At 40.6% G+C, this 25,986-nt stretch overlaps 1 protein-coding gene across 2 annotated transcripts in view; it reads right to left on the bottom strand.

Moving 5' to 3' along the window:
* Nucleotides 1–24,933, bottom strand: part of rhbdl3 (rhomboid, veinlet-like 3 (Drosophila)) — a 33,699-nt gene extending 8,766 nt beyond the window's left edge. The window contains exons 1-5 of one of the 2 annotated variants that reach the window (XM_062996568.1): nt 24,748–24,933; nt 21,577–21,597; nt 9,567–9,734; nt 3,557–3,576; nt 1,903–2,122 (exon numbers count right to left, since the gene is read on the bottom strand). In XM_062996568.1, the coding sequence (XP_062852638.1) occupies nt 1,903–2,122; nt 3,557–3,576; nt 9,567–9,734; nt 21,577–21,597; nt 24,748–24,861 (543 nt within the window). In that variant the 5' untranslated portion in view covers nt 24,862–24,933. Of the gene's footprint in view, nt 1–1,902; nt 2,128–3,556; nt 3,577–9,566; nt 9,735–21,576; nt 21,601–24,747 lie in introns of both variants that reach the window. The other variant, XM_062996566.1, reaches the window with a different exon arrangement.
* Nucleotides 24,934–25,986: the final 1,053 nt, after the last annotated feature.

Below are 25,986 nucleotides of genomic sequence, written 5' to 3'. Positions count from 1 at the left end.
AATGAACTGTATGTCAGATGAATTTGTATGTAAAGCGCATAACCTGTACACAGAACTTTACAAACACTGCTGTTAAATGGATCACACTGGACTGTTTATAGCAGTATGTCCAAAGTCCGGGGTGTTCTGTCGACACCGGATCTGGTTTTATACGGCCCGTATCTTCTGTTTTAAACTGCATTACTTGTGACCCGCCAGCGCAGTCAAACAGAAAAAGTAATAAATTATCGTCGCTGTCCGATGAAAAACTACTTTTAGCGGTTTTCACTATTTTTACATGTTGATAAAAAGATGAATGAAATCACGCAATCTCTGTAACGAGTATCTCCATTGGCTGCTAGACATGTCCATCAAAACCGCGTAGCTCTGCCACCCTTCCCTCAGGTACTGTTTGAGACAGAAGTGAAACTGCGTAATGTTTCATCTCTACAGTTTATTCAGGTTATTTTATCACATTTGTGATGTTTGTAGGTTTTTTAAAAACACATTTGTATCTGATATTTATATGGACTAAGCGTTTACATGGACTGTATTAATTAACACTTTTTATAGCTACAGTCAATAACTTCTATATAATGTCTGGTAACTTGATTGTTTTAGGTATTTATAGGTATTTAAATTTAATTTATAACAATATTTCCCAGTCATTTTTCTGCACAACACAGTATTAAAAGCTTTTCTTAATAGATCTATGAAATAATCATATCTGTGTTTTGTTATTGATGCACAATATTAGATTAAAATATTTTGAAAGCATGATTTCTGCTTATCATCAGCATATGCAATTTGTTGAGGGGGTCCAACTTTTTTTTTTTTTAACTGGGGCCCATGAGCTCCTAGTTACACCACTGGTGTTGCATCTAGAAATGGTTCTTGCAATAAAAATGTGCATAACTGTTCAAATTTTGCTTAATTATTAGTTTGCAATTAATTGCGATTAATTTGGCTTTTTAATCCCGATTAATCTCGATTAAAAATTTTAATCGCATGACAGCCCTAGTTACAACATGATTAAACCACTGAGACTCAATAACCAGCCTTCATCTTCTTCAGCTGTGATGTGTTATATAAACACCACCCAATGATTCAAGCATTCAAGGTGTGTAGCAACTATATTGAAAACTAAGGAGCTGCTCACAAAAGCAGGAAGGAGGATTCATTGCACCAAAAAGGCAATGGGTATAAGACGTTGTCCAGAAGTTCCAAAATTTTGGTGCAGCTGCAGACCTGCCCGCCTGTTAGCAATCTCACCAGGATATCAAAGAAAAACTTGTGTGTTACTCCAAAAGGCTTACAGGATGACCTGATTAATACGGCGACAAATGTGTCAGTTGCAAGAGATCATAAGAACATCAATTAACAACTTGGACCTTTAAGACCAGACTCTACGGCGCACATTACTCTTGACCAAGAAGCACAGGAAGAGTGTACTGAAATACTCCTGATGAAATTTAACTAGACCTGCAGAAGCGCTTGGGCGGTGCAGCGGTAAAATAAGCTAGCCCACCAGTGCTGAGATCTCAGGCACTGGAGTTCAAATCTGAGCTCAGCTATCACCGGCTGGGTGGATACACAGACACGCAATCGACAGGACAATGGCTGAACTCTGCTGGCTGATCGATGGCGCTGGACAATGAGAAGGGTGATGATGTGGATCAGTGTGTGTGTTTAATAATAATGTACACGGACAATTTTAAGAGAACTAGATGCTTTCCATTTCAACTCAAAATTATGTGGACTGATGTTCTTTAAATTGTTTACTGAGACTTATACACATCAACATTATACCCTCAAAGTGAGAGGGTGAACAGTTCCTATTACAACTGTACCACTACTTTACTAGCTGTGGTGGAGGACAGTAGGTGTAGCTACAGAAGTCCACTACATTAATGATTTTCTCACCTCTGCGATGGTGATGGTCAGTATTAGCCATGGTGGAGGACAGTAGGTGTAGCTGTCAAAGTACCACTTGCGATCCACCTCTCTAGGCAGCGTCTCATATGCTACATGTCGTACAAATCTCTGGGATAGACCGAGTCCCACTTCTTCCTTCAGACTGGAGCCTCTCAGTTGCCTCCCACCGTGCTGGATCGCTCGCCGAAAACTGTTGGACCGCTTGTTGCTCAACTGAGGAAACAAACACGAACAGTACCAGAAGAGCTACAGTCAGTAAGTGTATATCTATGACCAGGGGAATGCTTTTACACATCTGGATAAAATGAACTGAATTTGAAATGACTGATTACAGGTGGGGCGGCATGGGAACTCAGTGGGTAGCACTGTCACCTCACAGCAAGAAGGTCCGGGTCCTTTCTGTGCAAAGTTTGCATGTTCTCCCCGTGTCTGCGTGGGTTTGCTCCGGGAGCTCCGGTTTCCTCCCACAGTCCAAAAACATGCAGTCAAGTTAATTTAGGTGAATGTGTGTGTCTGCCCTGCGATGGACTGGTGCCCTGTCCAGGGTGTTACTGTGTGCCTTGCGACCACTGAAAAGCTGGGATAGGCTCCAGCGTCCCCCCCCCCCCCCCCCCACCCGTGACCCTAACTGGATAAGCGGTTTAGACAGTTAGTCAGTGAGTGATTACAGGTGCACTTTGTGACCAAAAATATGTGGACACCTATTCCAATTATCAGTTCAGGTGCTTCAGCCACACCAGTCACTAACAGGTGTATACATTAAATTATATTAGATAAATTCTATGCTCATAATTTTGGGCAACAATTTGGGGAAGGCAATGTCCATAAAGATGTGGTTTAAACAGTCTGGAGTGGAGAAATTCCAGTGGCCTACACAGAGCCCTAAACTCAACCCTAAGGAACACATAAATACAATGAATATGAAATCTTGAGGAGTCAAGGCTGTTAAAGTGGGAGCAACCCCACATTAATGCCTGTGGTTTTAGAAAAAGATGTCCAGCAAGCTCACAGTCAGGTGTCTGGTACGTTTGTGTGTGGGTTCAGTTCAGTGGCTGTGGCTGGAAAACCTGAACTCAATCATTTATAAGGGTGTCCAAATACTTTTGGCCATACAGTGTGTGTGTGTATGTGGGTGAATGACTTTCACAAGCTTCTTGTCGCTTGTTGCCAGGACAAAAAGTGTTCTACAAACTCAGGAATGTGCTTCTGCCCCCATGCCATGGAGGATAAAGAACGTCTCAGAGGACTGAAGAATAATGAATGGCATGGAAAACAGTGAGGAAACTTCTGCTCGCCCTTGATCTTCAGATACTGAGGTTACATCCAGAAAACGTTTGATAGCTACAGAAGCTGCCTAATATTTACACACCTGTTTATACAGACCCACAAGATCTTTATACATTGCAGCATTCAAGACAACTGCTTCACTCCTATCAGGGTTGCAATGGGTGCAGAGCCATTAGGAGATAGGAATACATGCTGGACAGAGGGCCAATCCAAAACCTCTGTTGCCTGTTAGATTATTAAACAAAAATTTTACTAAGGCTTCATGACTCTACAGAGTAAAAGCCATTTTCCATTAAAGGAGGAAACCTCAAACAGGAGTAGCTGACCTGCTAAAAATCAAAAGAGGCGCAGACGCTCCATCCTTAATTGGTCAGACTCCACAGTATGAAAAAAATAATAATAGAATTCATGGAGAAGGAAATCACTGATAACTAGAACAAACATCTGTGTTCATCTGATATTTGCAATGAAGCACCAGGACGATCCAAAAAATTTTTTAAATAAAGCTTGTTGGTCAAAATTGGAACTTAAGCCACTCAGGTGGCGCAGCGGTAAAAACACACACTGGAACCAGAGCTGGGATCTCGAATACATCGTATCGAATCTCAGCTCTGCCTACTGGCTAAGGCTGAGCGGCCACATGAACATGATTGGCCTGTTGTTCAGATTTGGGCGGGACTAAGCCGGATGGGGTCTCTCTCCCATGACTGGTGCGGTTACGACCTCTGCTGGCTGATTGATGGCGCCTGCACAGAGATGAGAAAAGAGTGCTCTCAGGGTGTGTCTCTCCGTACACAGTGCTGAGCTGCACTGCACTCGTCAAAGTGCAGGTGATAAAATGCATACGGCATGCTGCCCACGTGTCAGAGGGGGCGTGGGTTAGCTTCGTTCTCCTCAATCAGAGCAGGGATCGGCATTGGTGGAGAGGAAGCATGACGCAATCGGGCAGTTGGACGTGCTAAAAAGGAGAAAAAGGGGAGAAAATGCATAAAGGAAAAAAACAAGAAAAAAAATTGGAACTTAAGTAGTTTTTTTTCTGGATTTTCCCTTTTTATCTCCCAATCGAGTCATTTCCAATTCCAGACTGTAAATACGCTGCTGCTTGCACAACCCTCAATCTAATCAAGGAGAGTCGCATCAGCACATGCCCCCTCTGACACGTGTCCAATCTGCATCCGTTTTTTATCACTTGCCAGTAGGGCTGGGCAATATATCGAGATTTTATAAAATATCGATATATTTTCATACGCGATATAAGATAAGACAATATCGCTTATATCGATATACATGTTGCGTTCCAATTAGATCCCACAGTTCGTCTTTCTATTCTCCCAGTTTGTCTCTGCGCATGTTCACCTGCCCCGCCCCTCTCACTCACTGAACACAACTCGCCCCCCCCCCCCCCCACCGCCAATTCTTTCTGCCCTCAGAACACATTTCTGTAAGTAAAACTCCCATGATAGCATGGAGATGGTGGAGGAGCTGCTTAGTAAAAAGAATAATAATGGCTCAATTATTTGGAGATGGTTCAGATTCAAAGTGTCAGATGAACAGCAGAATAATGTATTCTGTAGAGAATTCCGAAAACAAGTCCAGACAAAAGGTTCCAGCTTCGTGTACCTTTGGTCATTCGTTTTTTACTTCAAATCCCAAAGTTGAAAAACAAGAAAACGAGTCGTTATTCGTTTCAAAAACCAATATTGGAAAACGGAAATACATACAAGCGCATGACAAGCCCTGGTTTAATGCCAAATTGAAACAGCTGCGCCGGTCTAAGGAGGTAGCATATAGAAGTGGGGATAGGGCGCTGTACAACCAGGCAAGGAACACCCTAACCAAAGAGATCAAGGCTGCAAAGAAGAACTACTCCAACAAGTTAAGCAGCATGATGTCCACAAATGAGCCATCAACCGCCTGGAGGTGTCTGCAGAACATCACCAGCTACAAAAGGCCACCTACACAGACAATGGGAGATCGTCAACTGGCCGACGACCTTAACAGACTCTACTGCAGGTTTGAACAGCCCAGCAACGAGCTCCCATCCAACACCACTTCACCACAGGGTTGTGTACTCTCCCCACTGCTCTTCTCGCTGTACACAAATGACTGTACCTCCATGGACTCCTCTGTTAAAATCCTGAAGTTTGCAGATGACACTACAGTCATTGGTCTCATCAGTGACAGTGATGAGTCTGCTTATAGACGGGTGGTTGATCAGGTTGTCTTCTGGAGCAGTCAGAACAATCTGGAGCTGAACACAGCTAAAACAGTGGAGATGACCGTGGACTTCAGGAGGAGCCCCCCAACCCTGCCAGCACTCACCATCCTAGACAGGACTGTGATGGCTGTGGAGTCCTACAAGTTCCTGGGCACAACGATCTCCAAGGACCTGAAGTGGGACAGCAACATCAACTCCATCATCAAGAGGGCTCAACAGAGGATGTACTTTCTGTACCAGCTGAGGAAGTTCAACCTACCCCAAGAGCTGATGGTGCAGTTCTACACAGCCATCATAGAGTCCATCGTCACCACATCCATCACAGTGTGGGGCAGCGCTGTCACAAAACATGACACCAAGAGACTGCAGCGCATCAAGTCTGCAAAGAGGACCATCGGTGTAAAGCTGCCCACACTGCTGGACCTGCATGCCTCCAGAACCAGGAAGCGTGCAGAGAAAATCATCACTGACCCGTCTCACCCTGGCCATCACCTGTTTTGGTGCCTTCCATCAGGCCGACGCTTCAGCCACATGAAGACCCGAACGACCAGGCTACAGAGAAGCTTTTATCCAAACTCCATTACGCTCATGAACAATTGAACACTACTGTACTGTTAATACTCGGGACACTTGCACATCAAAAACTACCTATTTCATTTATGTAATGGCATACACAGGATTTTCACCTTTACTTCCATTCATATTTATATATTTTTATATTTTCTATAGTTTTTATATTGCACAAAACTGCACCTTTTTAAAATTACAATGTAAATTGCACATGCTAAATGTTTACAATGTTTTCTATGTTTACAGGTATGAATGTGTGTGTTAGAGAGAGTGAGCTGTGTGAATAAGATTGTCTTTACTGTATTTTTTTCGTGCACTGCAAGCATCTGTGTAACCAAAAACAAATTCCTTGTATGTGTGAGCATACTTGGCCAATAAAGCCCGATTCTGATTCTGATTCTGATTCTGATGCACGCGCTGACATGCACGTATTTACTTCATATTTAAACAGTGTAAATCAAGCACAAGTGTTATAAACAGTAATAATAACGTAACGGTGCATCTCCTGTTGTTCTGACTCTTGTGTTTGTATATGTGATGTGCATGTATAGATATTTGCTATGTCTGTAAAAAACATTATGGGGAGTGATTTCTGTACTGGATGTTGTACGTGGTCGTGTTAGTTTATACTGGATGTTCGCCCTACGTCCGAGACTCATTTATTTATTTATCTTCTATTATAGTATTTCTTGTTCTTGGCCAATAAACAAGCAAAAATTAATACAACTGCATGAACTAACTCTGCAGTAAACAAGGAGCAAACAGCAATTAAACAACAAATAAATGTTGAGGGGGAACGTTGAGGGAACGTTCGTGAGGGAACGTTGGGGGAACGTTCGGGGGGAACATTGAGGGAACGTTTGGGTGGAAACGTTCGTGAAGGAACATTGAGGGAACGTTCGTGGGGGAACGTTGGGGGAACGTTCGGGGGGGAACATTGGGGAAACGTTTGTGAAGGAACATTGAGGGAACGTTCGTGGGGGAACGTTGGGGGAACGTTCGTGTGGAAACGTTCGTGTGGAAACGTTGGGGGAACGTTCACGGGGGAACGTTGGGGGAATGTTCGTGAAGGAACGTTGGGGGAACGTTCGGGGGGAACGTTGGGGGAACGTTCGTGAAGGAACGTTGAGGGAACGTTGGGGGAACGTTCATGGGGAAACGTTGGGGGGACGTTCGTGAAGGAACGTTGAGGGAACGTTCGGGGGGAACGTTGGGGGAACATTTGTGAAGGAACGTTGAGGGAACGTTCGTGCGGAAACATTCGTGGGGGAACGTGAGGGGGGAACGTGAGGGGGGAACGTTGAGGGAACGTGAGGGGGGGACGTGAGGGGGGAACGTTGAGGGAACGTGAGGGGGGGACGTGAGGGGGGAACGTTGAGGGAATGCTTGGGTAGATTGTTGGGAATGGTTGGGTGAATTGTTTTGGTAATGGTTGGGTGGATCGTTGAGAAAACCTTTGGGTTTTCAACAATTCACCCAAACGTTCCCTTAACAATCCACCCAAATGTTCCCTCAACAATCCACCCAAATGTTCCCTCAACAATTCACCCAACCATTCCCAACAATCTAGCCAAAAATTCCCTCAACTGTTAAGAAAACGTTTGGGTGGATTTTTGAGAAAACGTTTGGGTGGATTTTTGAAAAAACGTTTACATTACACGACAGGAGATACCTTAGAAACAACTTTCTTTTTCTTAGAATAGCTCTTTTTTTTAAGTAAAAATAGTTCTTGTGTGAAGCTTCCCCAGCATGAATTTTAATAAAAGTGCCAGTAAAAAATTTGGAACATGTAGCTTTGTCTCAGAAGTGTCTTTTTGTTCCTATATCAGCCCCGGTTTCTTCTACAGAGGCCGATTTGATATCTTTTGTCACTCTCCTTGCCAGGAGATTGTTATTGCTTAAGTGGAAATCACCTATACCTCCTTCACATACTATGTGGATTAGAGAGATTGTTTATGTAATGAAGCTGGAAAAAATTAGGCATCTTAGGAATGGCTCAGTAAGCAAATTTTACAAAGTTTGGGACCCTTTCTTAGACCTTATTAGAAATATATCTACATTAGACTGTCCATAATTAGCGGAGCTAGTTGTTCATTCAAATATTCAATAAATATTTTAAAAAAAAAAGAAGTGTCTTTTTTTTATGGGATAAAAAAATATCGAGATATATATCGCATATCGCCGTTCAGCGAAAAAATATCGAGATATTATTTTTGATCCATATCGCCCAGCCCTACTTGCCAGTCTTGGGTTCCCACACAGAGTTGTATTGCGTACAGAGACCCACATTAAGCTCCATGTGGCCCTTCATGTGAAAATGGGTCAAGGTTTGCTACTAAATAGCAAATAACCCAACAATTTAAAAACAACATCCCTTAACAAGCGACTGAAATGATTTTAGGTATTTCACCCTCTATAATGCATAACATCATTAAAGGATTTAGAGAACCTGTAAAAATATTTGTGTGTAAAGTGCAATTGTGACTGGTGAAAACCTTCAACACCCTCAAAGGGCACTGCTTAAAATAACTAACATGCTTTTGTGATTACAAAAACATCACCAAATGGGCTCCAGAGTACTTCAACAAACTTCACGTTTACCAAATGTCACTACATCCTCAAACATAAGACTGTACTACACACAGCTTTCTGCCCTGAGACACTACCCACAATGCAGCTCTTGTCCCACAATGCAGCTCTTTCTGTTCCTCTTGTGTTTTGCTAAGCAGTTTGTGTTCACAGCAGGTGCTTTATAGGGGACAATAAATACTAAGGCCCCTCTCTCCCCCCAAAAACCCACATGGACCCCCCACTGAATGCTCCTCATTCTTCCTGTATTGTTTTGTGCAGCACTGATTCAGAGCCTACAGCACATGATACAGAGAATCACTTATTGAAAAGCTTTATACTAGATTTTGGAACATGACTGCATGGATTTCTTTCCATCTAGCCACAACAGCATTAGAAAAGTCAGATGCTGATGTTGGGTGAGTAGGTCTAGCTCCCAGTTACCATTCCAATTCATTCCAGAGATAGTGAATGGGGCTGAGAGCTGGAAAAAATGTTGCTAGGTGCTGGGGATAAGGGACATCAGAAGCTGCTGTTTACTGAGACTGTTACACATCAACATTATACCCTCAAAGTGAGAGAGTGAATATTTCCTATTATAACTGTACCACTACTTTACTAGCTTTGGTAGAGGACAACAGGTGTAGCTACAGAAGTCCACTACATTAATGATTTTCTCACCTCTGCAATGGTGATGGTCAGTATTAGCCATGGTGGAGGACAGTAGGAATGGTAACAATACAATCATCTATTGAAAAGCTTTATACTAGATTTTGGAACATGACTGCATGGATTTCTTTCCATCTAGCCGCAACAGCATTAGAGAAGTCAGATGCTGATGTTGGGTGAGTAGGTCTAGCTCCCAGTTACTATTCATAGAGAGCTGAAAAAATGCTGCTAGATGCTGGGGATAAAGGACATCTGGCAATGAAAAAGTTTTAGGTAATACAGTTCCACATCTGCACAGTAACACTTTTCCTGTGAGCATTGTGGGTAATGTAGTCTATGCAGGACTCACCAGGTTGATGAAGTCTTGGTAACGGATTTTTCCTTCAGAGTTTCCGTTAGCCAGTGCCAGCAGAACCTCCAGTTTATGTGTATCGAGTTCAGACCCGTGAGTGTCGAGTAGATCCCGTAAACGCTCTGCACTGATGAACCCCGAACCCTCCGGGTCATACTGCACACAAAACACACATGAAATATTATTTACATTATTTATATATACAGTATTATATTATTTTTTATCATAAAATATCATACATGTAATAACAGATTACTGGACCTCTCAACATCAGCAAACAGTTCAACTATCGGTTTAAGAACTAAATAAAGGATTCATTTTACAGTAGAACTCAAGGCTGCAGTGGGTTTAACACCACTAGAAAACATGCAAGGCCGTGTCATCCATCGCCATGTGACACACACTCGCACATTCACTTGATCAATCATACCAAGGGCCAACTACTGTACATATCTCTCCTCAGTTTCACTTATCCTGGTCAATCTTGCACTTCTAGTTAGATTCTACTGCATGTCGTTGGCTCTGTACTTGTACTTTGCACAATGACAATAAAGTTGAATCTAATCTAATTTAGGGCAGCCAACTCACTGCTTGCATATGTTTACACATGGACACATGGAGAACACGGCTGAAAGAGAGAACAGAAACAAGGTCTGAAAACCATGTTGTTTTGTACAGCATTGTGTGTGTGTGTGTGTGCGTGTTGTCATAATAAATAGTAAAGAAAGCAGCTTTTCAGTGGCTTTATGGCTTTTGACCTTATAACTCCTGTGGTCAAATAGCAATAACACACACACACACACACACACACACAAGCCAGCAAATCCCTCACACACGCACCAACACCAGATTGTTCCTTCTGCTGCTTAGCTTACATCTCTTATTCCATCTACTGCTCTCTCTCTCTCTCTCTCACGACTCTCCAAATCAGAGCTTACACCCAAATCAGACCTTACACCACCCTGGACTACACATTACACACCACCCAAATCAGACCCCACCCACTCCCTCTAAATGAGACCTCACACGCTCTCAGACCTTTCACACCACATTTCTAAAATCAGAGCTTCCACCCCCCCAAATCAGATCTACATACCTCTAAAACCAGAGCTTCCACCCCCCAAATCAGATCTACATACCTCTAAAACCAGAGCTTACACACCCCACAAATCAGACCTACATACCTCTAAAAATCTGAGCTTACACACCCCACAAATCAGACCTACATACCTCTAAAAATCTGAGCTTACACACCCCACAAATCAGACCTACATACCTCTAAAATCAGAGCTTACACACCCAACAAATCAGACCTACATACCTCTAAAATCAGAACTTACACCCCACAAATACTACCTACTTACCTCCAAAATCAGAGCTTACACTCCCCAAATCAGACCTACATGCCTCTAAAATCAGAGCTTACACCCCCCAAATCAGACCTACATGCCTCTAAAATCAGAGCTTATACCCCGCCAAATCAGATCTACATACCTCTAAAATCAGAGCTTACACTCCGCAAATCAGACCTACATGCCTCTAAAATCAGAGCTTATACCCCCCACAAATCAAATCTACATACCTCTAAAATCAGAGCTTATACCCCCCAAATCAGATCTACGTACCTCCAAAATCAGAGCTTACACCCCCACAAATCAGATCTACATACCTCTAAAATCAGAGATACACCCCCAAATCAGACCTACATGCCTCTAAAATCAGAGCTTATACCCCCCACAAATAAAATCTACATACCTCTAAAATCAGAACTTACACACTCCCAAATCAGATCTACATACCTCTAAAATCAGAGATACACCCCCAAATCAGACCTACATGCCTCTAAAATCAGAGCTTATACCCCCCACAAATAAAATCTACATACCTCTAAAATCAGAGCTTACACTCCCCAAATCAGACCTACATGCCTCTAAAATCAGAGCTTATACCCCCCACAAATAAAATCTACATACCTCTAAAATCAGAACTTACACACTCCCAAATCAGATCTACGTACCTCTAAAATCAGAGCTTATACCCCCCACAAATAAAATCTACATACCTCTAAAATCAGAGCTTACACACTCCCAAATCAGATCTACGTACCTCTAAAATCAGAGCTTATACCCCCCACAAATAAAATCTACATACCTCTAAAATCAGAGCTTACACCCCCACAAATCAGACCTACATGCCTCTAAAATCAGAGCTTACACACTCCCAAATCAGACCTACATGGCTCTAAAATCAAAGCTTACACCCCCCAAATCAGACCTACATGCCTCTAAAATCAGAGCTTACACCCCCACAAATCAGACCTACATGCCTCTAAAATCAGAGCTTATACCCCCCACAAATCAAATCTACATACCTCTAAAATCAGAGCTTATACCCCCCCAAATCAGATCTACATACCTCTAAAATCAGAGCTTACACCCCCACAAATCAGACCTACATACCTCTAAAATCAGAGCTTACACCCCCACAAATCAGACCTACATACCTCCAAAATCAGAGCTTACACACTCCCAAATCAGATCTACATACCTCTAAAATCAGAGCTTACACTTCCACAAATCAGATCTACATACCTCTAAAATCAGAGCTTACACCCCCACAAATCAGACCTACATACCTCTAAAATCAGAGCTTACACCCCCACAAATCAGACCTACATACCTCCAAAATCAGAGCTTACACACTCCCAAATCAGATCTACATACCTCTAAAATCAGAGCTTACACACTCCCAAATCAGATCTACATACCTCTAAAATCAGAGCTTACACACTCCCAAATCAGATCTACATACCTCTAAAATCAGAGCTTACACCCCCACAAATCAGACCTACATACCTCCAAAATCAGAGATACACCCCCAAATCAGACCTACATGCCTCTAAAATCAGAGCTTACACCCCCCAAATCAGACCTACATGCCTCTAAAATCAGAGCTTACACCCCCACAAATCAGACCTACATACCTCCAAAATCAGAGATACACCCCCAAATCAGACCTACATGCCTCTAAAATCAGAGCTTACACCCCCCAAATCAGACCTACATGCCTCTAAAATCAGAGCTTACACCCCCACAAATCAGACCTACATACCTCCAAAATCAGAGTTTATACAACCCCAAATCATACCTACATACCTCTAAAATCAGAGCTTACACCCCCACAAATCAGACCTACATACCTCCAAAATCAGAGATACACCCCCAAATCAGACCTATATGCCTCTAAAATCAGAGCTTACACCCCCCAAATCAGACCTACATGCCTCTAAAATCAGAGTTTATACAACCCCAAATCATACCTACATACCTCTAAAATCAGAGCTTACACCCCCACAAATCAGACCTACATACCTCCAAAATCAGAGATACACCCCCAAATCAGACCTACATGCCTCTAAAATCAGAGCTTACACCCCCAAATCAGACCTATATGCCTCTAAAATCAGAGCTTACACCCCCACAAATCAGACCTACATACCTCCAAAATCAGAGATACACCCCCAAATCAGACCTACATGTCTCTAAAATCAGAGCTTACACCCCCACAAATCAGACCTACATACCTCTAAAATCAGAGTTTATAAAACCCCAAATCATACCTACATACCTCTAAAATCAGAGCTTACACCCCCCAAATCAGACCTACATGCCTCTAAAATCAGAGTTTATAAAACCCCAAATCATACCTACATACCTCTAAAATCAGAGCTTACACCCCCCAAATCATACCTACATACCTCTAAAATCAGAGCTTACACCCCCCAAATCAGACCTACATACCTCTAAAATCAGAGCTTACACCCCCCGATCAGATCTCATCCCATCAAATCAGACCTTACTCCCAGCATTTGTCAGTGTTACTGTGTTACTTCTGTATGCAAATCTCTCATCCTTAAGATCCATGATAATCCCAGAATAATAGAGATGTCTTGCTCTTCACAACCTTATCAGCATAATGCTAAATATTCAACAAGCTTCTCTGCACAAGTGTGTGTGTGTGTGTGAGAGAGAGAGAGATAATATAATAATGTAGTAATATGAGGGGGGTGGGTAGTGCTGGAATTGGACTGGTACTCACTGGTACACAGTACCAGCACTCATGTGTTTTACTTTTGGGTGTATCATGACTTTTTCTTGCACCCTCTTTTTTGCTCTCTTCATATCAACTTTCGGGTGATTCATGACTGTACTGTATATAAACTCCATTACCCAGGAGGCACTAGGTGATGCTCACCTGTTCTCATTCTCTCTACACGACTATTACAAGATGAGTAATATTAATACTAGTCTAAGTAATGTTAATTAAGGTTGTAATACTGCATGATTTGCTTATACTGGCTGATACACATGCCAACATGTGAATAAGCAGAGTACCGACACTTTTTTCTCCAGTTTAAGCACTGAGGGTCAAAGATTTTCTCCAATCCTATTAAATGCATCACTCTTAAATCTGATGAAAATCTTTGTTTACATGCACGCTACAAGTAATCCAATGTTTGTTTGTTTTATTGGGATTTTAATGTCATGTTTTACACTTTGGTTACATTCATGACAGAAACGGTAGTTACTCGATACACAAGATTAATCAGTTCACAAGTTTTAATACCAAACACAGTCATGGACAATTTTGTATCTCCAATTCACCTCACTTGCATGTCTTTGGATTGTGGGCGGAAACTGGAGCACCCAGAGGAAACCCCTGCAGACACAGGTAGAACATGCAAACTCCGCACAGAAAGGACCTGGACCACCCCACCTGGGGATCAAACCCAGGACCTTCTTGCTGTAGGGCGACAGTGCTACCCACTTGGCCACAGTGCCGCCCACAAGTTATCCGATCTTAAATGATGTGCATGTGTAGAGTACCACTTATTTTACACGCCACCAGACATCACCAAAAATTTACTTCATACACTGACATTTAGTCTCTGGAAGCAAAGCAGGAATGCACAAATAAAAGGTCATTTAAAGAAGCCAATCCACCTTCTGCATGATTTGATGGTTGAAAGGAAATCGAAGAGCCTGGAGAAAACCTGCGTGGCAGAAAGTATTAATCTACGCAGGGCTATAATCAGTAGAATGTGGTGGATTAGGAACAGTCAGGGGAAAAAAAAGCTTTCAGTGTCACAAAAACTACATTATTAATGACGGAATCATCTTTCTAGAAAGGGTCTGTCATCTAGTGCACTTCACTAGAGCAGATGTTATACGAGGAGACCCCTCCTCACCCTGACCCCACCCCATGTGTGTGCTTTATTATGTTAATGTGGGTTTATTGAGAGAGGATTGGAGATTTTTGGACCATTTCCCCTCCTCGAGTCTTGTGACATACACCAGTGTAAACAACACCCTTAATAGTCAAATATTACACAGTTGAAGTCAAATATCAACACAGACAACACAAACACTTTCTTCACAGCAGAACTAATTATTTCTACAACTGTTTTTTCTATGACTGAATAAAAACCCTGAACTGTCACCTTAAGCTAGGAACATGATTTTTTTCTGGATGCTCAGAATTAATCCATGGATTGAAGGGTCTTGGATTATATCTAACCATCCAGACAAATCTTCTTACATACCAGTTTGGATTTTCTTTCTGACCTTGGAAAAGAGACTTTTTTCATGTAATTGTTGCAATCAAACCTGTCCTATTTGTATGGGCACACAAAGTCAGCAGCTACAATCAACCCTAATCCCTAATGAGAAATCAGGAGGCTACTGCACAAAGTAAAATGACATGCGGGTAATGCAATCCTTGGACTGGCGTTCTGTCCAGGGTGAGCTGCTGCATTGCACCCAGTGATTCTGGGAAAAATGGACCCACTGTGACCCTGACCAGGATGATTAAATGGTAAAACTTGAAAATAAAATTTAAAAAGTCAAAAGTTAAGCAGCAAATATTGACACAGGGATTAAGTGGTCAATGTCTCTGTGGTGTATTTGTTGAATTCTTGCCAGTTCTCAGATGACTTATGATTTAATGTCAGACCATTAAAGCTTTAAAGTTTTGCCATGTTGAACATGGCCTATTTTGTACAGGAGAGAATATTTAAGCATAACATTTAGAAACAAATACTGAAGCACTGTTGTTTCTATCACTACATTTTATTCAATTTCATCTTATTATTTATTTTTTAAATTCAGGAGTAAAAGAACACTAGTAATTTTTCTTTCTTTTTATTCTTTCTTTTCTCAGATGGAGCTGAACAGGCCTCAGTCCTGCAGGTCAGTCTTTTTATTCTTCTGAAAGATTTATGGTTTTAATAGGGGGATCTGAGGGACTGAGGGGTGGGTGAGGGGTGTTTAAAGGCTCCTGATTGTATTTAGTTAAGTGAAAGGGGTCGAGGGGAATTAAAGGGCACCATCTGAAACACTTTCAACATTTCCATCTGGAGGAACAACAGAAGCAACAGATCCTGAACCCTTCATGCCTCCTGTAGAAGCTGTGATTCAGGCAGATTTAAGTCATTTCATTTTGTATTTGTACATTTGATTGACAAAATGTCTGTAAAGTATTAAGTACAATTTCAAAGCAAATATTCACCAATCAAAGTTGTAGCTGTGAACGTGTCATTGTAGATCTCATGCCAATCAGAGTAAATCCTGGATCCAAAAAGCCAATTTGATTCATACATTATTGATATACAAAGCCAGACTCTGTGACCCATGTTTTTCTAGTGTCGCCATCTGCCAACAAAGGCAGAAAACATGACAAAAACATGAGAAAAAACTTTAATTTAAAATGCAGACAAAAGTACACAGCTGACCCAGAGCTGGTCAGACATCACATTCCAAAACCATTAGGGCGGCCTCACAGCAAGAAGGTCCTGGGTTCGATCCCCATGTGGGGAGGTCCAAGTTATTTCTGTGTGGAGTGTGCGCATTCTCTGTGTGTCCGCGTGGGTTTCCTCCGGGTGCTCCGATTTCCTCCCACAGTCCAAAGACATGCAAGTGAGGTGAACTGGAGACACTAAATTGTCCATGACTGTGTTCGATATATCCTTGTGAACTGATGAATCTTGTGTAATGAGTAACTACCATTCCTGTCATGAATGTAACCAAAGTGTAAAACATGATGTTAAAATCCTAATAAACAAAGAAACAAACCAAAACCGTGATCATTTATTTAAACTTGTTGCAGCAAAATCATTGGCTATGACAGCATTTATTCTGTACCTCTGCACTGAAGCGCCACACCTGCAAAAACTGAAAATGAATCCAAGTGCAGGATGCTTAACCAAAGAAGAACAATACTGTGGCAAAAAAAGTAAAATGGCTAAAATAACAGAAACAACATGAAACAGATAACAAAAATAACAAAAACCAAATAGTGCAGCTCAGGCCCAACATTACGCCACCTATGGGTGGTTCTGTTGTGAAGCCCGAAAGCACCACAGCTTTGGCCAGGTTCCTATAACAAGATAAAGGTATGCTGGCATCCACACCAGCGGAAAACCAGACCAGACCGAGCCCGGGATCACGGTTCCAAAGAAAAAGCAGGTTGCCAAACAGAGGAGTTAACAAATCTGTGAGAGATAAATGGTAATATATAAGAAATACTCCCACCCAGAGAGAATTAATGCTCAGCGAATCACAGGTGACTGTCTGTTAAGAAGAAATAACATGTCAATCATCTGCACCTCCATGCCCCTTTGGGAAATTTGGGAAAGGAAGAAGGACACGATTTTTTAAAATGAGCCACACCATGAATCTCCACGACAGGTGGTCGTTAAACTTTTGAACTGATGTCATGAACAACTGTGTTCACTTAGTCAATATAGCATTTATTAGGTCAGGCAGAATGTTTTACTGTGGTTGAAATCAGGGCTCTGTGTAGGCTGGTAGAGTTTCTCCACACCAAACTATTAAACAGTGTTTTTATAGACCTCACTTTGTGCAAATTAGCACACAAACAGGAGAGGCCTTCAAACAGACTGCTGCCGCCAAGTTTGCCAGAAAGCATATTTATATTGTAAACTCAAGTCAATTTCAAGTATGTGTGGTGAAAAAAACACAAGAGTACTGTTTAGCTATAGGTGTGTGTGTGTGTGTGTCAGCAGTCCACCTGGATGTTCTAAATGAAGCTGAAAGATACAGAAGGAATGTAGCTGTGATCTCAATGAATGCAATGTCTTACAACACACACACACACACACACAACAACAACAACAACCAGTAATATCCACCTACATATAAACTGAATTTCAAAAAACAGAAAGCCCAGGTACTCAAATGGCACTATAGTCTTATAGTCTAATATCCAATCCTACTGCTACCAAGTCTCCTGTCTTGTGTTTGAGTTTTAGCAGAGCTACCAATCTGGCTGAATGCTTAACAAACACAACTGCCCATTTCTGGAGTATCACGGCTTCACCTAAGTTTGAATAGGGGATGTGCCAGCCAGATTCCCTACTTAACCAGCATGGGAGTCAAGCAGCCAGCAGACTTCACCACAGTGCACAGGGGAATTGGGTATATTCAACTGGCATCACGCATAAAAGGAAAAAAGGCCTGTCCTGGACACTTTATCCAACAAAAAAGTAATCAGAAAAACATTACAAAAAACAATGTAAAATATCACAGAGAGTGATGGATAAGTAGCAGAACTTCCTCAGCAGAAACAGAGAGGTTCCTCCAGTTCTTCATCCTGCATTTATCATCATCATACTCCTTAACAGTTTTCACACTAAACAGATGGGAGATTCCTCTCATCAGCACCATCTATTTAAAGCAAAGGAAAGCAATGTCCTGTCTCGTGTGGGTGGATGCTGTATCTGCTGTGTGAGGAGGTTCACAGCTCACAGAATAATCTTCTTCTTTTCTTTTGCTTTCTGTCTCCCTATCTCCTCTTTTGTGTCTCTTTCTGTCTATCTGTCCCCCTGTCCTTCTTTATTTTACTTTCAATTATCTATAACAGTGTATTCACTGAGCCGAAGACAATCAAGCTTATAGAGGTCTATCGATCAGACAACAGGTGATCCACAATCCACAACAGATAATAGGAATTAAACTAAAACTGCTTTTGTGAAAGCAGCCAGAACTAAAAACCTGGTATTCACATGTAAGCCCAATTTAGACAAGAATAGTTTCCCAGGACCATCTTTTGGTCATGTGTGTTGTATTTGTTAGTGGTATGTTGTCATGTTTGTTGTAGCAGTATGTGTAGTGCTGGTTTATGTAGGGCTGGTCTATGTAGTGCTAGTGTGTATAGTGCTGGTTTATATAATGCTAGTGTGTGTTGTGCTGGTTTATGTAGTGCTGATGTGTTGTGCTGGTGTGTTGTGCTGGTATATGTAGTGCTGGTGTGTTTTACTGGTTTATTTTTCCCTGTCTTTCTTCCTTTTTAAGAACTGGGTTGTAAACATGTTTTCATGTTCTGTCCATTTTCTTTATTGCAGCTGTGAACATTTGTGTGTTTTCCATTTGTTACTTAATTTCTATTATTTTGGCCATAAGAGTATTCTTTAGCATTTAAAAGGTCTGTATGAAGGCTCTGGAGTTTAATGGTTCCATGGTTCCACTTGCCTGTTTGGATTTACGATTTGGCTTCACTGATGATATCTGATATGACCCAGTACTGAGCTTAACTATAATTAATTTAAAGTCCTAAATAAAGCAAGCATGTGCGTGTCCAAAGTTCTTCTGATTGTGTGTCATTTGCTGATTTGTGTTTATTCATGCCACTCACTCAGCTTCTTCTGCTTCATTAGGTCTTTAGTTTAGGACCACAAAACCCATAATGCATCAGATTTACAGCCCCACAGGGTCACAACCTCAGTCTTAGGCTCACAGGCTAGATAAATGAATTGAAAACATTCTGATTGTGTGTATGTGTCTGTGGTGTGTTATTTATATGTGTGTTTGGGTATGTTGTGTGTATGTGAGTGTGTTATTTATATATGTTTGTGTATGCTGTGTGTTTATGTTGTGTGCATGCATTGGTGTACATGTCTGTACATGTGTTGTGTGTTATATGTGTTTTTGTGTATGTTGTGTGTTTACACATGTGTGTATGTTATTTAAATGTGTTTGTGTATGTTGTGTGTTTACACATGTGTAAAATGTGTTATTTATATGTGTGTATGTGTATGTTGTGTGTATGTTATTTAAATGTGTTTGTGTATGTAGTGTGTTTACACATGTGTGTATGTTATTTCAATGTGTTTGTGTATGTTGTGTGTTTACACATGTGTGTATGTTATTTATATGTATGTATGTGTATGTTGTGTGTACGTTATTTAAATGTGTTTGTGTATGTTGTGTGTTTACACATGTGTAAGGTGTGTTATTTATATTTATGTATGTGTATGTTGTGTGTACGTTATTTAAATGTGTTTGTGTATGTTGTGTTTACACATGTGTAAGGTGTGTTATTTATATGTGTGTATGTTGTGTGTATGTTATTTAAATGTGTATGTGTATGTTGTGTGTATGTTATTTAAATGTGTTTGTGTATGTTGTGTGTTCACACATGTGTAAGGTGTGTTATTTATATGTGTGTATGTTGTGTGTATGTTATTTAAATGTGTATGTGTATGTTGTGTGTATGTTATTTAAATGTGTTTGTGTATGTTGTGTGTTTACACGTGTGTAAGGTGTGTTATTTATATGTGTGTATGTGTATGTTGTGTGTATGTTATTTAAATGTTTTGGTGTATGTTGTGTGTTTACACGTGTGTAAGGTGTGTTATTTATGTGTGTATGTGTATGTTGTGTGTATGTTATTTAAATGTGTGTGTATGTAGTGTGTACACGTATGTGTATGTTATTTAAATGGGTTTGTGTATGTTGTGTGTTTACACATGTGTGTATGTTATTTAAATGTGTATGTGTATGTTGTGTGTATGTTATTTAAATGTGTTTGTGTATGTTGTGTGTTTACACGTGTGTAAGGTGTGTTATTTATATGTGTGTATGTGTATGTCGTGTGTATGTTATTTAAATGGGTTTGTGTATGTTGTGTGTACACGTGTGTGTATGTTATTTAAATGTGTTTGAGTATGTTGTGTGTACACGTGTGTATTTTATTTAAATGTGTTTGTGTATGCTGTGTGCATGCACGTGTGTGGTGTGTTATATGTGTATGTTGTGTGTATGCACATGTATGTGTGTGTGTGTGTGTGTGTGTGTTGGGGTTAAAGGTCAAGCAGGTGCTGTGGCAGGACGAGGCTCCACTCTCCATCTGTCACTTTCTTTTTATCCGAAACTGTAATTCGGATTACAGGCTGCATTAATTGCATTTTCAAGGATCAATGTCAGGGTCACAGGCATATACACACACACACATACACGTATGCACACATCCACACACACACAGACACACCCACACTATTTTAGGACGCAATGGGTGAAACTTGTGTAGTCCATTTAGCACAGGAGGCCATCATGTTTGTGTTTGATGAACCCTGTTTATTAATTAAAAAAAAGATGATGTTTGGGTGCAGAACCATTCTCATCACTGTAATGACAATAACAGTATTGTGTGTTGTTCTGATATGAGTGTAGCAGGTGCAGCAGTATTGTTCGGATTACCGTACTGCCCTCTTTATTAGGAACACATACCCTGTTAGTGCTGGTTTTAGGTGGACAGTTAGAGATACAATGTGTGGTCATCTTCCTTTAGTCTTTTATCAGTATACACTTTCTGATCACACCACTTTGCTGGCTTTATATTATGGGTTGGAGCAGTATTTTACTCTCAGCATTGACATTTAGTGTTTAAAAATCGCAACAACACTGGAACACTCATACCAGTACAACACACTCTACCATGTCATTACCATTAGTTAGTTATGAAAATGGTCCGGCAGCCAAACATTATCTGGTCCATGGGGGTCCTATTGGGGTCACTTTTGATTAATAAATGGATTCAGTGGGTGTACTGAGCAACAGATGGCCTACAGTCAGTAATTGTAAACCCACCCAAGGACATCCGTGTTAACCTCAAATTAGGAAGAAGAAGCAACAAGCTTTACCTTATCAAAGAGAGATTTCCACTTCTGCATGAGAAAAAGAAAAAGAAAACACTTGTAAGATAAATACAGGATAATACAGACAATTGTACTAATACCATACATGTATTAGTTATAGTTATAATTATTGTATTAATTATAGATATATAAGTGTACTGATATCTCTGTTTTCTTGCACAGTGCTACTATTTGCACTTCTGGTAGCTGCTAACTGCATTTCGTTTCCTTGTACTTGTACTGGGCAATGAAAATAAAGTTGAATCTATCTATCTACCTACCTAATTGTTTTAGCTTAATGGTGTTTATGTAAGTAAAACCACCAGGTTTGATTAAAACTAAAGTCAGGTAGTACAGGAGTACAGGAAGAGGGAAAAAACCCAAAAGGTTTAATTTACCCTTTTAGTGATGCATTTAAACCCCCTAGCTCAGCTAAACACCTGCTAATACAAATGAAAACTGTTCACATGTGTAATGGCATCCCATAAGCTTACAGTGATGTAAAGCTCTCTTGACTGTGGGCAGTTTCACCCATGTTTAGCAGTTTTTAATTTATGTGTTTTGGTGGTTCTTGGAATACATCTAACATATTTTCTTTCAACCTAGGTACTTTCTTCATGTACATTTAATGGGTGCAAACCTTATTGAAACCCAAACCCTATTTATATGGGCACGAAAAGAAAACAGTGGTAGTCATATGAAGAGTTTTAAAATTCCAAGAAGGCCGTTAAATACGTTTCTTATAAGTGTAGTAAACCTTTGACGTGAGTGAAACTACAAGGTTTTATTTGGAATTGTGTTTTGCAGTGGTCAGACAGCATTGGATTCGATTGACAGAGTGCTATTCAACAAATTCAGCAAATCATGAACCAATGGGATTAACAGCTTGCTCTCAACAACTGATGCATTAACAACTACTGATCAGCTGGACTAAATGCATACTGTATCTGTATGTATTAACAACATATAAATAAACAGAACTGAATTAAATATTACAGCTTGTTTAATTTTACATTGTAGAGCTAATGTAACATGGTAAAGTTAAACTGTAACACTAGAGCAAAAGCGTTGCATTAACTCTACAGTATTACAGTGATAATACTATAGAGTTTTCATGTAATAAGTTAATGTTAAGACTGTAGAGTAACTGTAAGGCTGTAGAGTTTCTGTAACACTGTAGAGTAACTGTAACACTAGAGCAATAGCGTTACATTAACTCTGCGGTATTACAGTAATAACACTATTGTCATGTTTTCACGTAACACTAAAGTTAATGTTAAGACTGTAGAGTTTCTGCGCTGCGCGAGCGGCTGCCCGTTACAGCAGGTCCATATTTCTTGTTTCTTTTGGTGTGTTTATTTTACTTTTTGTCTTTTTTTCTCGCGTTTTTTCTTTTTACGTATCGTATCTCTACACAATATATTTTATAGAGTAAATAACTACACACTATGTGTGCAATATTTTTTACTTAGTTGCATTTCTTGTATTCTTGTCTTCATTCTGCTGTAACAAGTTAATTTCCCTAAGGGGATCAATAAAGTCTTATCTTATCTTATCTTATCTTAACACTGTAGAGTAACTGTAATGCTGCAGAGTAACTGTAACACTGTAGAGTTAATGTAACAGTGTAGAGTAACTGTAACGCTTTAGAGTAACTGTAACACTGTAGAGTTAATGTAACTGTAGAGTAACTGTAAAACTGTAGAGTAACTGTAACAGTGTAGAGTAACTGTAAAACTGTAGAGTAACTGTAACAATGTAGAGTAACTGTAATGCTGTAGAGTAACTGTAACACTGTAGAGTTAATGTAAGTGTAGAGTAACTGCAATGCTGTAGAGTAACTGTAACACTGTAGAGTTACTGTAACACTGTAGAGTAACTAAAGCTGTAGAGTAACTGTAATACTGTTGAGTTTCTGTAACACTGTAGAGTAACTATAACACTGTAGAGTTAATGTAACACTGTAGAGTAACTAAAGCTGTAGAGTAACTGTAATACTGTAGTTACTGTAACACTGTAGAGTAACTGTAACACTGTAGAGTTACTGTAATGATGTAGAGTTTCTGTAACACTGTAGAGTTTCTGTAACACTGTAGAGTTTCTGTAACACTAGATTTACTGTAACGCTGTAGAGTTAATGTAAAACTGTAGAGTTTCTGTAACACTAGAGTTACTGTAACACTGTAGAGTTAATGTAACACTGTAGAGTTACTTTAATACTGTAGAGTTTCTGTAACACTGTAGAGTTACTGTAACACTGTAGAGTTAATGTAACACTGTAGAATAACTGTAACACTGTAGAGTAACTGTAATACTGTAGAGTTAATGTAACACTAGAGTTAATGTAACAGTGTAGAGTTAATGTAACAGTGTAGAGTTAATGTAACACTGTAGAGTTAATGTAACTGTGTAGAGTTAATGTAACACTGTAGAGTGAATGTAACACTGTAGAGTTAATGTAACAGTGTAGAGTGAATGTAACACTGTAGAGTGAATGTAACACTGTAGAGTTAATGTAACAGTGTAGAGTGAATGTAACTGTGTAGAGTTAATGTAACACTGTAGAGTGAATGTAACAGTGTAGAGTTAATGTAACAGTATAGAGTTAATGTAACACTGTAGAGTGAATGTAACACTGTAGAGTTAATGTAACAGTGTAGAGTGAATGTAACACTGTAGAGTTAATGTAACAGTGTAGTGAATGTAACACTGTAGAGTTAATGTAACTGTGTAGAGTTAATGTAACACTGTAGAGTTAATGTAACTGTGTAGAGTTAATGTAACATTGTAGAGTTAATGTAACAGTGTAGAGTGAATGTAACACTGTAGAGTTAATGTAACACTGTAGAGTTAATGTAACTGTGTAGAGTTAATGTAACACTGTAGAGTTAATGTAACACTAGAGTGAATGTAACTGTGTAGAGTTAATGTAACACTGTAGAGTTAATGTAACACTGTAGAGTTAATGTAACTGTGTAGAGTGAATGTAACACTGTAGAGTTAATGTAACAGTGTAGAGTGAATGTAACACTGTAGAGTAACTGTAACAGTGTAGAGTTACTGTAACGCTGTAGAGTTACTATAACGCTGTAGAGTTAATTGTAGAGTTAAGGTAAGACTGCAGGTGTTTATTGGAGGTGTGTACAGTTGGTGTTAGTATGTAGGTGTTGCACTCACTTGCTCCTCAGTGGGTTCTTGATCTCCGTCCTCAGTCCCCAGCACTTCTATATCCTCTCCCTCCGCGTGCGCCGCCACAGCCGGGGACGAGTTCACGCGCGTCCCGTTACTCATTCTCGCGGTTTATTACGTGTAATTTAGTCAGCTATAACCGAGTCGCTGCAGGCGGCGGTACCGAGTCGCCATGTCTCCCCCGTCCTCCTGCGCAGCTCGCTATTATCCCATACTGCGACCTGTCCGGCATCGTCACACCAAAATGAACTGACACGCTCGTACCAGAGATGACGGAGGCGCGTCCCCGTCTTAGCTCGGCGCGCCCCCGCTCCATCTGTCACCCAGCGAAACAAAGTGACGATTTTGGAAGATTCACTTCCCGTATCGGTTCTTTGAACAGGCAAATCGACTCCCGTGCAATAACGAAACGCTTAATTTTATTGCATCTGTTGCTCTTAAGGGCTGTAAGGTGACGCAGCTGGTTGAGAGGATGCTGCACGGCAACATGGGTCCTGAGGATACGGGTTCAACCCATATAACCGGTCACTGTCGGTGACGAGTTTGGCATATTCTTCCCATGACGTCATGGATTTTCTACGCGTTATCCGTTTATCGTTCATGCATGCTGTTAAAACATACAGAAGTGGGGGTCGACAGCTTTGGCTTGTGTAAAATTATCCTGGTGGACGGTGGCTCCGACTGGCCTCCGGTGGCCTGCGAATCTGACCAGGATAAAGCTTTCAGTGAAAGAATGTTGCTACGCACGTTTCATGTCAAAAAAAAGGCGCAGCAGGGAGTATGGGTGCCGCACATCTTCAAGGTCCTAGATTAAAAATTCATCTTTAGTCACGGTCTATAAGGAGTTTGGCATGTTCTCTACAACATCCACAATTTGTGCTGGCTGCTCTAAATTGCCCATAGATGTGAATGAGTGAGTGAGTAGATGGATGGGTGCAAATATAGATGTGAGTGAGTGAGTGAGTAAATAGATGGATGGGTGGTGGATGGATGCATATATAGATGTGAGTGATGGATGGGTGGTGAATGGATGCTTATATAGATGTAAGTAAATGAGTAATTAGATGGATGGCTGGTGGATGGATACATATATACATGTGAGTGATGGATGGGTGGTGGATGGATGCATATATACATGTGAGTGATGGATGGGTGGTGGATGGATTCATATATACATGTGAGTGATGGATGGGTGGTGGATGGATGCATATATAGATGGAAGTGAGT

Source organism: Trichomycterus rosablanca, chromosome 6 (assembly GCF_030014385.1).
Source record: "Trichomycterus rosablanca isolate fTriRos1 chromosome 6, fTriRos1.hap1, whole genome shotgun sequence".
NCBI lineage: Eukaryota > Metazoa > Chordata > Actinopteri > Siluriformes > Trichomycteridae > Trichomycterus > Trichomycterus rosablanca.
This window is presented reverse-complemented; position numbering and strand designations above follow the sequence as displayed.